At 71.4% G+C, this 12,596-nt stretch overlaps 1 protein-coding gene across 2 annotated transcripts; it reads left to right on the top strand.

Moving 5' to 3' along the window:
* Positions 1-1,281: 1,281 nt before the first annotated feature.
* Positions 1,282-11,729, top strand: SSBP4 (single stranded DNA binding protein 4). 2 transcript variants are annotated; one of them, XM_054805406.1, is made up of 18 exons: positions 1,294-1,556; positions 2,502-2,574; positions 2,738-2,799; positions 3,902-3,986; positions 7,755-7,844; positions 8,674-8,757; positions 8,912-8,971; positions 9,084-9,153; positions 9,262-9,332; positions 9,572-9,639; positions 9,767-9,812; positions 9,915-9,950; positions 10,039-10,093; positions 10,214-10,284; positions 10,385-10,463; positions 10,730-10,758; positions 11,222-11,323; positions 11,586-11,729. In XM_054805406.1, exons 1-18 carry the CDS (start codon positions 1,501-1,503, stop codon positions 11,613-11,615), a joined length of 1,167 nt encoding a protein of 388 aa, XP_054661381.1. In that variant the 5' UTR covers positions 1,294-1,500; the 3' UTR covers positions 11,616-11,729. The 2 variants fall into 2 exon arrangements, with proteins under 2 accessions (XP_054661382.1, XP_054661381.1); XM_054805407.1 differs by lacking the exon at positions 8,674-8,757 and having other exon boundaries at positions 1,282-1,556.
* The last annotated feature ends 867 nt before the right edge of the window (positions 11,730-12,596 follow it).

Raw genomic sequence — 12,596 nt, 5'->3', positions numbered from 1 at the left:
CAGTGCAAACCAGTGCAAACCAGTGCAGCCCAGTCTCACACCCGCCCTGCTCCCTCTGCCCCCCCCCCTCCTCCCCCCCGGGCAGGGCAGCACCCTGGGGTCCCTCCCGGCCCCAGCACCCCAACTCGCCTGCACTCCGGCCGCCTCTCTGCCTGGCACGGGCAGGGGTGCGGGAAGAGGAACAGGCGGGTCCTGCCATGCCGTGTCACCCTGCCAGGGCGTAGCCGGCCCCAGGGGGGGGCAGGGGGGGCAGCACCCCCCCCCCCCCCATCCCCCGGCCCTTTCCTGGGGTGCCGCGGGGCTCTGAGCCCCAGCGCTGCTGCTCCCTGCTCAACGCGGCGGCCCGGGTGGGCGTGCGGGCAGGATCGGGCCCTCCCTGGGGTGTCGGCACCCGGGGGCGGGGGGGGGCTCTGCGCGGGTCCCCCAGGGAGGGCTGGGGCGGGGAGGGCTCCGTGCAGGGTGTGCGTGGGTGCGTGTCCGTGTCCCCGGGCAGCGTTGGTGTCCCCGGCTCGGTGTTCCCCATGGCCGCATCCCTCTCGGTCTGTCCCCACGTCCGTGCCCCACCGTGTCCGTGTCCGTGTCCTTCCATGCCCACTCCCTCGCCTCCACGTCCGTCTGTGTCCACCCTGTCCGTGTCCCTCCCCTCGTGTCAGTGTCCATCCGTGTCCATCCCCCGTCTCCATGTCCCTCTGTTCCTCCGCCCTCTCACATCCACGTCCCTCTGTGTCCACCGTGTCCGTGTCCGTGTCCGCCCCCTGGTGTCCGTGTCCCTCCATTTCCACCCTCTCATATCCACGTCCCTGTGTCCGCCGCGTCTGTGCCACCCCCTCGTGTCAGTGTCCACGCACGCCCACCCCCTCGTGTCCATGTCCCTCCGTGTGCGCCCTCTCACGTCCGTGTTCTTCTGTGTCCGCCGTTCCTGTGTCCGCCCCCCTCGTGTCCGTGTCCCTCCCCATATCCGTGTCCCTCCATGACCACCCCCTCGCGTCCGTGTCCACCGGGCCCACCCCCCCCACCAGCCTCTGAGTCCCTCCATGTCCACCCCTCGCGGTTGCGTCCACCCTCTCGCGTCCGTGTCCCTCTGTGGCCGTGCCCACCCCCTCATGTCCCTGTCTCTCCACGCGTCCGTGTACCCCGTGTCCCCCCCTCCGTGCACGCCCGCCCACCCGCCTCCCTGCCCCTCCCTTCCCACCCCTCTCCTCCCCTCCGCGTCCCCTCTCTCCTCCAGCCCCTCGTGTCCCCACCACCTCCTCCGCTCTGCCATCGCCCTTTTAAGAGCGGCAGGCGCGGGCGGGGGGGGGTGGTGGTGGTGTTGCTGGAACAGCCGCGCGGGGGGAGGCGGCGGCGGCGCGGGGACCCCCGGCCCGGCGCGGCGGTTTCAAGCTCCCCCGCGGGCGCGCGGCCGGAGCCGCCGGGGCCGGGGCCGGGGCCGGGATGGCGGCGGGGAACCGGGGCCGGGACCGGGGCCGCTGACAGCCGGTGCCGCGCCGCCGCCCCAGCATGTACGCCAAGGGCAAGGGCTCCGGTGTGCCCTCGGACGGCCAGGCCCGCGAGAAGTGAGTGCGGCGGGGGCGGGGGCGGACGCGGGCCGGGGGCGCGGAAGTTTGCCGGGGCGGCCGCCGGGGGAGCGGGGACGGAGGGAGATGGGGGGGGGGAGGAAGCGGGGGGGCGGGCGGACCCCCACGGCCCCGCCCCGCCGGGGCGCACCGGCAGCCGCCGCGGGGCAGCGGGAGCCGTCGGGGTTCAGCCGGACACCGGGGCACCGGTAGCCGCGATGTCCCCGGGGCCACCGGGAGCCGCGACGCGCTCCGGTCCGCTGCATCCCCCGGGGCACCGGGAGCCGTGATGCCCCCCACCACCCCCACCCCCCCCCGGGCATTGCCATCCCCCGGGGCACCGACAGCCTGACCCGGCATCCCGGGCTGTCCCCGGCCCCGCCGTGCCCCGGTGCTCGGGGCCGCCGCTGTCCGTGGGGCACCTCGCACCCCACGATGGTCCCCCCCAGAGCCCGGCCACCCCCGTGGGGTCCCCGCGGGTCCTGTTCCCCACTGCCGGTGGGTGATGGAGCGGCGGGGCCGGGGCCGTGGGGTCCCCGGGGGGGTGCCCTGCCAGGGGACACCCGTGGTGGCACTCGCCCCTCGGCCACGTCCCACGTGGGACGTGTCACCCGTCCCTGAGTCATCCCACCGACAGGAACCGGGAACCCGGGTGGCCACCCCGGCGATGGGGCCGGGTGCCGGGGAGAGGCGCCCGGTGTCACCGGTGGGACTCGGTGTCACCGTGATGCCCGTGGGGGTCCCTTGCAGGGAGGTGACATCGAATCCCCCTCATTAATTCTGCGCTTCTTTAACGGGGGCTCCATCCTGACCGGTCCCCGGTGTCAGTCGGGGTCTGTCGGACGGGGCTGTCACCGTGCTGCTCTGGTGGGGGGGGCTGTGGGGTGCTGTCCCCGCCGGCGGGGGGGCCGTGCCCGCCCTGACACCCCGTCCCTGTCCCCGCAGGCTGGCGCTGTACGTCTACGAGTACCTGCTGCACGTGGGGGCCCAGAAATCGGCCCAGACCTTCCTCTCGGAGGTGAGTGGGGGGGGACACACACGCACAGCACCTCCCGGCCCCCCCATCCCATGGGCTCGGGGCCCTGCAGCCCCCCAGCTCCCTGCACCCATCCCCGGGGTGTCAGGCCCGGTGAGGTGATGCCTGACCACCCCCCCACCCCCCCCCGTGCCCCTCTCCACAGATCCGATGGGAGAAGAACATCACGCTGGGCGAGCCCCCCGGCTTCCTGCACTCCTGGTGGTGGTGAGTCGGGGTTGGGGGGGGCGGGAGCGGGGTTGGACACCCCCCCCTCCCCACGGCGGTGTGGCTGGGATCGGGGCCGGGGGCTGCCCCCCCTCCCGGCGGTGCCGCCACATCACCTTGTACCCCATAAACCTGCCGCTCTGCTTTTCCCATCAGTGATTTTGGGGGCCCCCCCCCTCGTCGCAGCTACGCCCCGGCCCCCCCGCCCGGCCCCTCCAGATGGATCCAATTTGGCACCAGGCGGGGGGTGGGGGGGTGTCCCAGCCCCAGGGCTGAACCCCCGCACCCGGGGGGGGCCCCAGCAGAGCACCCCAGGGGGGAGGGGGGTGTGATGATGGTGGTGCCGGGGGGTGCGGGGGGACCCCACGGGCTGGCGTCATACTGGGGGTCTTGCCCTGCTGTGACCATGCCGGGGGCGGGGGGGCTCAGCGGGGCGCAGGATGCGGCCGTGCCGGGCGCCGCGATGCCGCCACCGCTGCATTTAGCCATTTCCAATAAACGATTAGTTGATGATTTATGGGGGGGGGGGGCACACAGCGGGGCCAGGGTGGGGGGGCACGGCGCCTTCCAGGCCCTTAACCCTCCTGCTGCCAGTACCCAGCCACCACACCCCAAATCGGGGGGCACCCACAAACACTGCTGTGGGGGGGACGCACACACACCCCACCGGCCCCTCCGCCCTCCCGTATCCACCCTGGCACCCGGGGCGGGGGGTGTGGGCAGCCGGACCCCCCCATCCCACTCCGGGATGCTGCAGCCTGATGTAAAGTCCCAGGAATTTGGGCTCCGGCCGTAGCGACCGTTTCCAGGGAAAACAGGCGGCAGTGCCGGAGCCGGGAGGCCCCCGCCACGCCGGGACACGCATGCACACACGCACACACGCATGCACGCACACACGCATGCACACACACACACATGCGCACACATGCGCACACACGCGCGCACACACAGAGCACCAGCCCCCCCCTCCCCCCCCACCATCGGTGACACGAGTGTGGCCGGGCTCAGCCAGTGGTGGGGGAGCGCAGTGGCCAAGGGTGGTGTGGGGGGATGGGGACACGTCTTGGGGGGGGTCCTGACCCACTGTGTCCCCCCCCACCAGCGTCTTCTGGGACCTGTACTGTGCCGCTCCCGACCGCCGGGAAACCTGTGAGCACTCCAGCGAGGCCAAAGCCTTCCACGACTATGTGAGTACCGCGGTGCTGGGGGGGGCTCTGTGCCCCACTCCCTCCCCCCACGCTGCACCCCCCTGTCCCCCCTGCCAGTGAGACCCCGGTGCCGAGGATGCCGGTAGTCCGGGGGTTAATGCCGGCTCTGCCAGCCTGGCCTCGCCAGTGTGGGTGACCTATTTTGCAGGGCTGCGTGGCGGTGGTGGGGGGGGGGGTTTAATCCCTGGGGGCCTGGCTCAGCGCCCCCCCCGCCCCGGGACCCTGGTGCGCCCCTGCATGCCCATCCCCTGCCTCTCACCCCGCGGGGGACCGGGACCCCCAGATCTGGCCCCATCCCGTGGTGTGGGTGAGGTAACAGGCTCTCACTTCCCAAACAGGGGGCACCCCAGCGGGGTTGGGGTCCCCCCTCTCATCTGGTGCCCCGGGGGGGGGCCACCCGCGGTCCTGGGGCTCAGTGGGACACCCCCCCACCCCTCCCCCCCCGCCACCAGCAGCTCTGCTCCTTATCGGCGCCGGCCTTCAGCGAGTTAATCATTGGTACAGAGTCAACAGCCCGGCTGCCCGCATGTGCCCGCTCCTGCCTGCCTGGGCTGCGGGCAGGGCTGCAGGCAGGGCTGCGGGCAGGGGATGGATGGATGGGGGGGGTGGCAGGAGGGGAACTGGGTCCTGGGGTGATGGGGACCTGCTGGGGGGGGGGGGAACCGTGCCCTGGGATGGGGGATGGTGAGTGGTCCCAGGGGTGCAGGATGCTGTGGGATCCACGGCGCTGTGGGATGCGGGATGCTGCAGGGCACACAGTGCCGTGCCGCATGGGACGCTGCGGGGTACGGGGTGCTGTGTGCCGCAGCGCTCTGGGGGATGCGGTGCTGGGGGATGCGGGATGCTGTGGTATCCATGGCACCATGGGATGCGGGATGCTGCGGGGTCCACGGCGCTGTGGGATGCGGGATGCTGTGGGACGTGCGGTGGCCTGGCGTTCGGGCTGCTGTGGGGTGCCCGGGGCCACGGGGGCACGCTTCGCCCCCACCCCTCTGCCCATCCCAGCCGAGCAGGACTGAGCCGCTCCCCCTGCCTCCCCCCACCCTCCCTGGGTGCTCAGCACCCCACAGCAGCACCCAGCCTGGGGGGGAGGGGGGCGACCACGCTGCCCTCCAGGACACCCGTCACCACTGTGGGGACAGCGGGTCCCCGTGGGTGTGCGTGGGCACGCGTGTGCCTGCGCCAGCACCGCGGGGGCTGCCGGGGCCAGGGCTGCAGCAAGCCCCCCCCTCCCCTTGCCGCCCCCGGCCCCTGGCGCGGCACAGAGCTGATTTCCATGCTGGAATTAATGAGGCTGCTGGTGCGGTGACGCCGGGGACGCGGTGCGGGTCAGGCCGCGTTGCCATGGCAGTGCTGCCTGGCAGACAGAGCCGGGGTGCTGGGGACTGCTGGGGACGGGAGCCCTCACAGCCCCCGCACCCCCCCCCCCCCCCCCCCCCCCCCCCCCACTGTATCCCATGGGATGTTGGGCACAGCCGCATCCCCATCCCGGTGCCCACCAACCACTGCGGCCAAACCGGTACCTGCGGGGTGAATCGGGGCTCCCTGCTGCAGAGCGGGTGCCCCGCATCCTCCCCATGGGTGCTGCTCGGATGGCCCCCTGCCCCCTTCACCCCCCCCCCGGGGTGTGCATCAGGATCCCACCATGAACACTGTGGGGATGGTGACCCCACATCACCGGGGGTCCAGCGGGGTCCCACCTGTGTGCAGCCGCGGGGAGGAGCGGTGGCAGCAGCTGGCCCCGCAGCAGGGTTTGGGTTCCCCCCCCCTTCCCCGCAGTGTGGGGAGCCCCCAGCCCGCACCACCCCGTGTGCCCCCCACCCCGTTTTCTCCCTCCTGACCTTGAGCCTGCAGGAGGAGCTGAATCTCCCCAACCTGTTGCCATGGCAACTCGGCTTTGCATCACTGACGGGGGGGGCCCGGGGGGGCCAATTCAGTCCCACGGGGGGGGGGGGGCAGCACTGTCCCCTTTGTGGGGCTGGAGCTGGGGGGGCAGCGGTGGTCCTGCTCTGGGCAGGGGGGGGGGGTGGGGGGGGTGTGTCAAGAACCATCCCCGTGCTGTAGGGCAGGAGAGTGGGGGGGTCCCCAAGAGGGGACAGGGCCTGTCCCCCCCCCAAGGCAAAGGGGGGTCCCCTGCTCCCCACCCCCTCCATGGGGTGGCTCTGTGGGCACTGTATTGGCCCCACAGCCGTGGGGGTCTGCTGCTGCCATCGCACCCGACACCCCCAGGTGACGGGGATGGACCCCCCCCGCCCCCCGCCCCAGGGCAGCTGCTGGCTGGGGGCTGGTCCCTGTGCGGTGCCGGGGTGGGCACCCTTCAGTGACGAGCACCGTGATGGCAGCACCGTGGGGGGCTGTGGGGCGGGACCGCGGTGGGGTCCCCATGGGCACCGTGAGCCCTGCGCCACCCCCGTCACCCCAAGGTGCCCCCACCCCGCGGGGGCTCCGCATGTCCCTTCCCCACCCCGGAGCCGCAGTCCCCTCCCACAGCACGGGCCGGGGGGGCGTAGCAGGGAGGGGTGCTGGAGGGGTGCAGGGCGCTGGGGGGGGGGGGGCTGTGCAAGGCCCCCCCGCGTTGGTTTTGGCTGCCGGCACAGACTCCGTTGTCTTGCAAATGATCTCTGGGGCTGGGGGGCGCCTGGGGCCGGATCCTGCAGCTGGTGAATGAGGCTGGGGGCCCCAGGACACCCTGCCAGCCCCCGGGACGCCCCTCCAGCCCCAAGGACACCCCACCCCCCCCACCCCCTCCCCCCAGCCTCGGACCCCAGCAGGCTCCCGGCCCCAATGTGGGCATGCCGGGGGGGGGGGGGGGCCAGGGAACGACATGCCCCCCCCCCCCAGCTGGGTGCCCTGGGCACCCCCGTCACCCATGTGCCTGATGCCACCCGTGTACTAAGTGTGACCCACGCACATGGCGTGACCCGTGTCCCAGGCAGGACCCATGTGCTGGCGTGACCTGTGTACATTGCGTGACACGTGTGTCCACCCCGGGAGCCCTTGAGGGTCTCGCCCTCCCCAGCCAGCAGCCCCATCCCCATTTCCACGCCAGCAGCACCCACGGGTGCCCTGACCGTGTCGCCCATTGCCAGGTGTTGCCATTCCCCCCCACCCCCACCCCCCCCCCCCCCCCCGGGCTGGCAGCGGGCTGGGGGGGGCTATGGGGTGGCGCGGGGCCCCCCGGGTGGAGGGGGCAGCATGAGGTGTGTGTGTGTCCCCCCCCCTTCTCCTCCTCCCCTACAAATTGAAACCAGTTGTGGCGGAGGGGCTGAGCCGGAAAGCCGGCACATTCCTTCCCCTTAACAGCTCCCCTCGGACGGGGCCGGCAGGCGAGTGGGGCCAGGGCCCCCTGCCCGCACCCCCCTCCCCGCCCCTGGCCCAGCTGGCCCCCACGGGGTCCCCCCGGAGCTGGCCACAGCCCCCCTGTGCCCCCCCGATTTGGCTGGAGGGATGCATGCTGGGTTCTCCCTGTGCTACCCTCTCGCTTGCGCAGGGCAAGCTCAGCTGGCGTGGCGTGGCGTGGCGTCACTGCGCCGGCTGGCTGGGGACACGGCCACCCTGGCTCGGTGGGACACGATGGCCCTGAAGGTCGGCCAGCCCCGGGCCCTCCCGGTGCCACGGTGTGGGTGTGCCAGGGATGGGGCGCAGCTGGGTGCCGGATCCGGCACTGCCGGGGTGGCCGGAGCTGCTGGGGGGGGGGGACACACACGCACCCACCCCCCCCGGTGCTGAGCTCTCCTTTCCCTGCAGAGCGCAGCGGCAGCGCCCAGCCCGGTGATGGGGAACCTGCCCCCTGGAGATGGCATGCCGGGGGGGCCCATGCCCCCCGCCTTCTTTCAGGTACCAGCCTGCCTGCACCGCGCCTTGGGGCTGCCTGCGCTGCCTGCGCTGCCTGCAGGGGAGTCAGGCAGGGCTGGGTGGGGACGGGAGGGGGGCTCGGTGGGCCTGGGGGGGGGGGGGGGGGGGTGTGTGTGAGAGATCCTGCTGCGTGTGCATGTGTGAGTGTGTGTGAAAATGGATGTATGTGCATGTGTGTATGCAAGATACCACGCGTGTGTGAGCCTGCTTGTGCGTACGTACGTGCACATGTATGCATGCATGCGTGTGAGCATGCGTGTGTGTGAGCGTCGTGTGTTTGTGCTTACAGTGTGAGCACGCACACTTGTCCTCGCAGAGCTCCACGCGTGCATCTGAGCCCTGCGTCTCTGTGTGTGTGTGTGCATGATGCAGGTGTGCGCGCAGAGGGCTAGTGTGTGGATGTGTGCAAACACGTGTGTGAGCACGTGCATGTGTAAGCACACGCGTGTTAGCCCGTGTGCATGCCAGGGCCCATGCAGACAGTGCTGGGGAGCCCGGCTGTGCTCCCCACGCTGTGAGCATGACCTTAGCGTGTGCACACGCCTGAGCCCCACACCCGTGTGTGTGTGTGTGCAGCCAAGGGGGGGGCGCGGGGAAAGTCACCTGAGCCGGGCCCCCCCCCCCCGCCCCACGCTGCGGCACAGCCAGCCACCACCCCACCCCCACCCCCCCCCCCCCCCCCGGTGCTGCCCCCCCTTACAGCGCCCTGGGCTGGGACCAGCCCCTCCCCCCCCCCCCCCGCAGCGGGGCCGCTGCCCCCCCCGCCCCCCAGGCCCCCCGTCCCCATAACCGTGTTTTATTTCTCTTGAAGGGACCTGCGGGCTCTCAGCCATCACCCCACGCCCAACCTCCGCCCCCCAACCCCGGTGCCCCCCTGCTGGGGCCGCACAGCCAGGTAAGGCTGGGCACAGCCCGGCAGCCCCCGCCCGCCCCCCCAGCGCCCGCAGGAGTGCCCCGGCCCGCCCCCCCCGTACCCCCCCCCAGGGTGATGCCGCAGCCCCCCCCCCCCCCAGCCCCAGCTCACCCCTGCCCCCCCCTCTCTCTTGCAGCCCTTCATGTCCCCCCGCTACCCCGGTGGCCCCCGGCCCCCACTCCGGATGCCGAACCAGGTGAGGTGGTCGTGGATGGGACACCCCCCACCCCCCCCCCAAGATGTGCAGACCCCTCTGGGTGGGTGGGGGTCCTGCAGCACCCTGACCCACTGCCCCCCCCTCTCCGCAGCCTCCTGTGGGTGTCCCCGGCTCCCAGCCGCTGCTGCCCAACGCCATGGATCCAGCTGCGCGGTCACAGGGTGAGTTGGGGGTTCCCTATCCCCATATCCGTGTCCCTCCTCCGCCCCCTGATCGTTGGGGGGGTGCTGCAGGGGGTCTCACACCTCCCCCCCCCCGCCTTTGTGCAGGGCATCCCGGCATGGGGGGCCCGATGCAGCGTATGAACCCCCCACGAGGCATGGCCGGCATGGCCCCCCAGGTGAGAGGGGACTGGGGCAGGGGGACAGGGACCGGGATGGGGACAGAGATGGAACAGACTGGGATGGGGGGGGGGCTGGACACAGGGATGGGGGGGTACAGAGAGAGGGAGATCTGGGGGTAGGGATGGCTTTGGGGACAGGGATACAGGGAGGGGAACTGACCAGGAGTACCGGGATGGGGGGGTGGGGACAGGGACAGAGCATCCCGCTCCCTGCTGACCCCCTGCTCTCCCTGCAGACCTACAGCAGCGGGATGCGCCCCCCCCCAAGCTCGCTGGCTGGTCCTGGCATGCCTGCCATGAACATGTAAGGCACCTGCCCCCCCCCACGCCCCCCACCCCAGAGCTGGGCAGGGGGGGCCGGGTGGCCCCACAGGGTGGGGGGGCCTGGAGCGCGGCAGGACCCCCCCTCATGTCTCCTCGTTGTCTTCCAGGGGCCCTGGCGGCCGCGGGCCCTGGCCGAACCCCAACACCAACTCTGTAAGTTGGAGGGGGGGAAATACTGGGGTGGGGGGGGCCTGGGGTCATGGGGGGGCTGGCTCTGTGCCCCCCATGCTGATCCCCCTTTTGTCCATCCCCCAGATTGCCTACTCCTCCTCGTCCCCTGGGAACTACGTGGTGAGTATCGGGGGTGGGGGGGGGGCCATGCTGCCGGCAAACCCGCTGTGGCCCCCCCCCAACCCACCTCCCTCCTTTCCCCCCCCAGGGCCCTCCCGGGGGTGGTGGCCCCCCTGGCACCCCCATCCTGCCCAGCCCCGGAGGTGAGTGTCTGCAGGGAGCGGGATGAGGGGGAGGCACAGGGCTGGGGGACACTGCGGGGCGGGGGGGCAGAGTCGGGGTACCGCACTGACCCCCCCACACACGGTGTCGTCCCCCCCCAGACTCCACCAACTCCAGTGAGAACATGTACACCATGATGAACCCCATCGGGCCCACGGGGAACAGACCGAACGTGAGTGATGGGGATGCGGGGGGCGGGGGGCCACGGACACAAGTGGGGGGGGATGGAGCCCACATCGCTCACCCCCCCTCCCCCCCCCCCCCCCTTCCAGTTCCCGATGGGGCCCGGACCCGAGGGGCCCATGGGCGGCATGAGCGCGATGGAGCCGCATCACATGAACGGATCCTTAGGTGGGTACCCATCCCCCCCCCGCCCCCCCCCCGCGGCGGGGGCCCCCCCCCCCCCCCCCCCCAGCACCCCCAGGAGAGGGCAGTGGTCCCCAGCCCTGCCGTGGCCGCATCCTGCGGTCCGTGAGCTCCATCTGCGGGCAGCCGGGCTCTGTGCAGGCTGGGGGGGGGCAGTGGGGATGGGGGGGTGGGGACACCTTGCGGGGGGGGTGGCAGAGGGGAACAGACAGATTGGGGGTGTCACTGAGGCACTGCTGTCATCCTTGCAGGCTCCGGGGACATGGACGGGCTGCCAAAGGTGAGCGGGGGGGCCCTGAAACCCAGTGTGCTGTGACACCCCCCCACCCCCCCCCCGGTGCACTGGCAGACCCTGCACGGCCAGGACCCCCATGTGCTGGGACCCCATTTATTGGGACCCCCCCCATGCACTGGGACCTCATTTAATACGACCCCCCCCGCCATGCACTGGGACCCCATTTATTGGGACCCCCCCATGCACTGGACCGCCCCAATGCACTGGGACCCCATTTATTGGGACACTCCCCCCCCATGCACTCGGACCCCCCCATGCACTGGGACCTCATTTAATGGGACCCCCGCCCCCCCCCCCCCTGCACTGAGACCCCATTTATTGGGACACCCCCCCCATGCACTGGGACCCCATTTATTGGGACCCCCCCGCCCCATTCACTGGGAACCCCAATGTACTGGTACCGTGCACCATTTCCACCCCCCCACTAACATTTTTCTCCCCCCCCCAGAGCTCCCCCAGTAACCTGGGGGCCCTGAGCAACCCCCCTGGCACCCCCCGGGACGACGCCGAGCTGAGCAGCAATTTCTTAAACCCCTTCCAAAGCGACAGCGTAAGGGACCCGGCGGGGACCCCCGGGGACCCCCGGGGGGGCAAGCGGCGAGGGCGGGGGGCCCGGGGGGGGCGCGGCAGCCGGGGACGGGGGGGGCCGACAACAAGGTCCCCGTGGCAGACCCCCCCCATGGCAGCGGGGGGTTCGCCTTGGCCGAGCGGCCGGGAGGCGTGAGGTGGGCGGTGTGGGGGGGCAGCGGTGTGTGCCCCCCCCCCGGCCCCCCCCCACCCCGCTAACCCTCTGGTGTCTCCGCTCTCTCTAGTACTCGCCCAGCATGACAATGAGCGTGTGAGCCCAGCGCCGAGGCCGCCGACAGCCAGACGCCCACACACACCAGAGAAAAAATAATTAATAATAATTACCAAACACCCCCCCCGCCCCCCCAACACTAAACAAACAAACAAAATTGCGGGGGAAAAAAACAAAAATTAGAAATAAGTCGTGCGACTTATTTACTGCCCACCTGCCCACCCCCAGGGCAGGGACCACCTCAGTGCTGGGACCCCCCCCCCAGGTGGGGGCAGGCACTGGGGGGCGGGGGGTGGCACCGGGGGGGGGGGCTGTTGTGGGGGTGTTTTGTCCCCCTGGGGTGGTGCCACCCACCCCCCAAAGCATGGGGAGGGGGATTTTTTGGAGGGGGGTTCACGGTGCTGTGCCCCCCCCCGCCACAGCATGGTGCCCAGCTGGGGCATGTGCACTTAATTGCAATTAGCTGCAATGCTAATGAGCAATGGGGCTGCCCCCCCCCCACCTGGGAGGGTGTGACCCCCTCCCAGTTCTCTCGGTGCCCTCCCTGGCGGGGGGGGGGGCGGGAAGGGTGGCCCCACAGCCCACCCCCAGCCCTGCCAAAGCCCTGGGGGGGGGGCCGTACCGCCAGCACAGGCCCCCCAAGCCAGGGGCACCCCAGGCTGTGCTGGGGGATGCGGGGGGGGGAGAAGCCATACCCCCTCCCCCGAGCACCCGCCCCCCAGCGCTCTATAGGGCAGGCCCCAGTGCAGAGAGCAGCCCCCCCTCCCCCGGCAGCAAGCCGGCCCCAGGGGGGGGGTCCCTGGCCCCCAGCCCCGTCTGCGTGCTCAGCCAGCACTGTGATCCCCGGCCCCCCCCCCCCCCCGAGCGCCAGACCGGGGCCCCCCCGCCCCCCCCAGGGACCACTTGTAAAACTTTAATATGAAGGAATTTTTTTGTGTGTGTTTCGTTTGTTTTTTTTTTTTTTTCTGATTTTTTTTCCTCTTTTATAACAGAAAGGACCTCAAAACCCCCCCGTGTCCCCCGT

The sequence above is a fragment of the Grus americana genome, chromosome 28 (assembly GCF_028858705.1).
Source record: "Grus americana isolate bGruAme1 chromosome 28, bGruAme1.mat, whole genome shotgun sequence".
Classification (NCBI taxonomy): domain Eukaryota; kingdom Metazoa; phylum Chordata; class Aves; order Gruiformes; family Gruidae; genus Grus; species Grus americana.
The sequence above is the reverse complement of the archived record's forward strand: the minus strand, read 5'-3'. Positions and strand labels throughout refer to the sequence as shown.

What these genes read in the sequence shown, in the direction of transcription:
- SSBP4 (XM_054805406.1), top strand. Translation starts at nt 1,501, where the DNA reads ATGTACGCCAAGGGCAAGGGCTCCGGTGTGCCCTCGGACGGCCAGGCC. An exon ending in GACGGCCAGGCCCGCGAGAA is followed by an intron (nt 1,557 to 2,501) that starts GTGAGTGCGGCG and finishes CTGTCCCCGCAG; the next exon opens with GCTGGCGCTGTACGTCTACG. An exon ending in GGCATGCCTGCCATGAACAT is followed by an intron (nt 9,640 to 9,766) that starts GTAAGGCACCTG and finishes GTTGTCTTCCAG; the next exon opens with GGGCCCTGGCGGCCGCGGGC.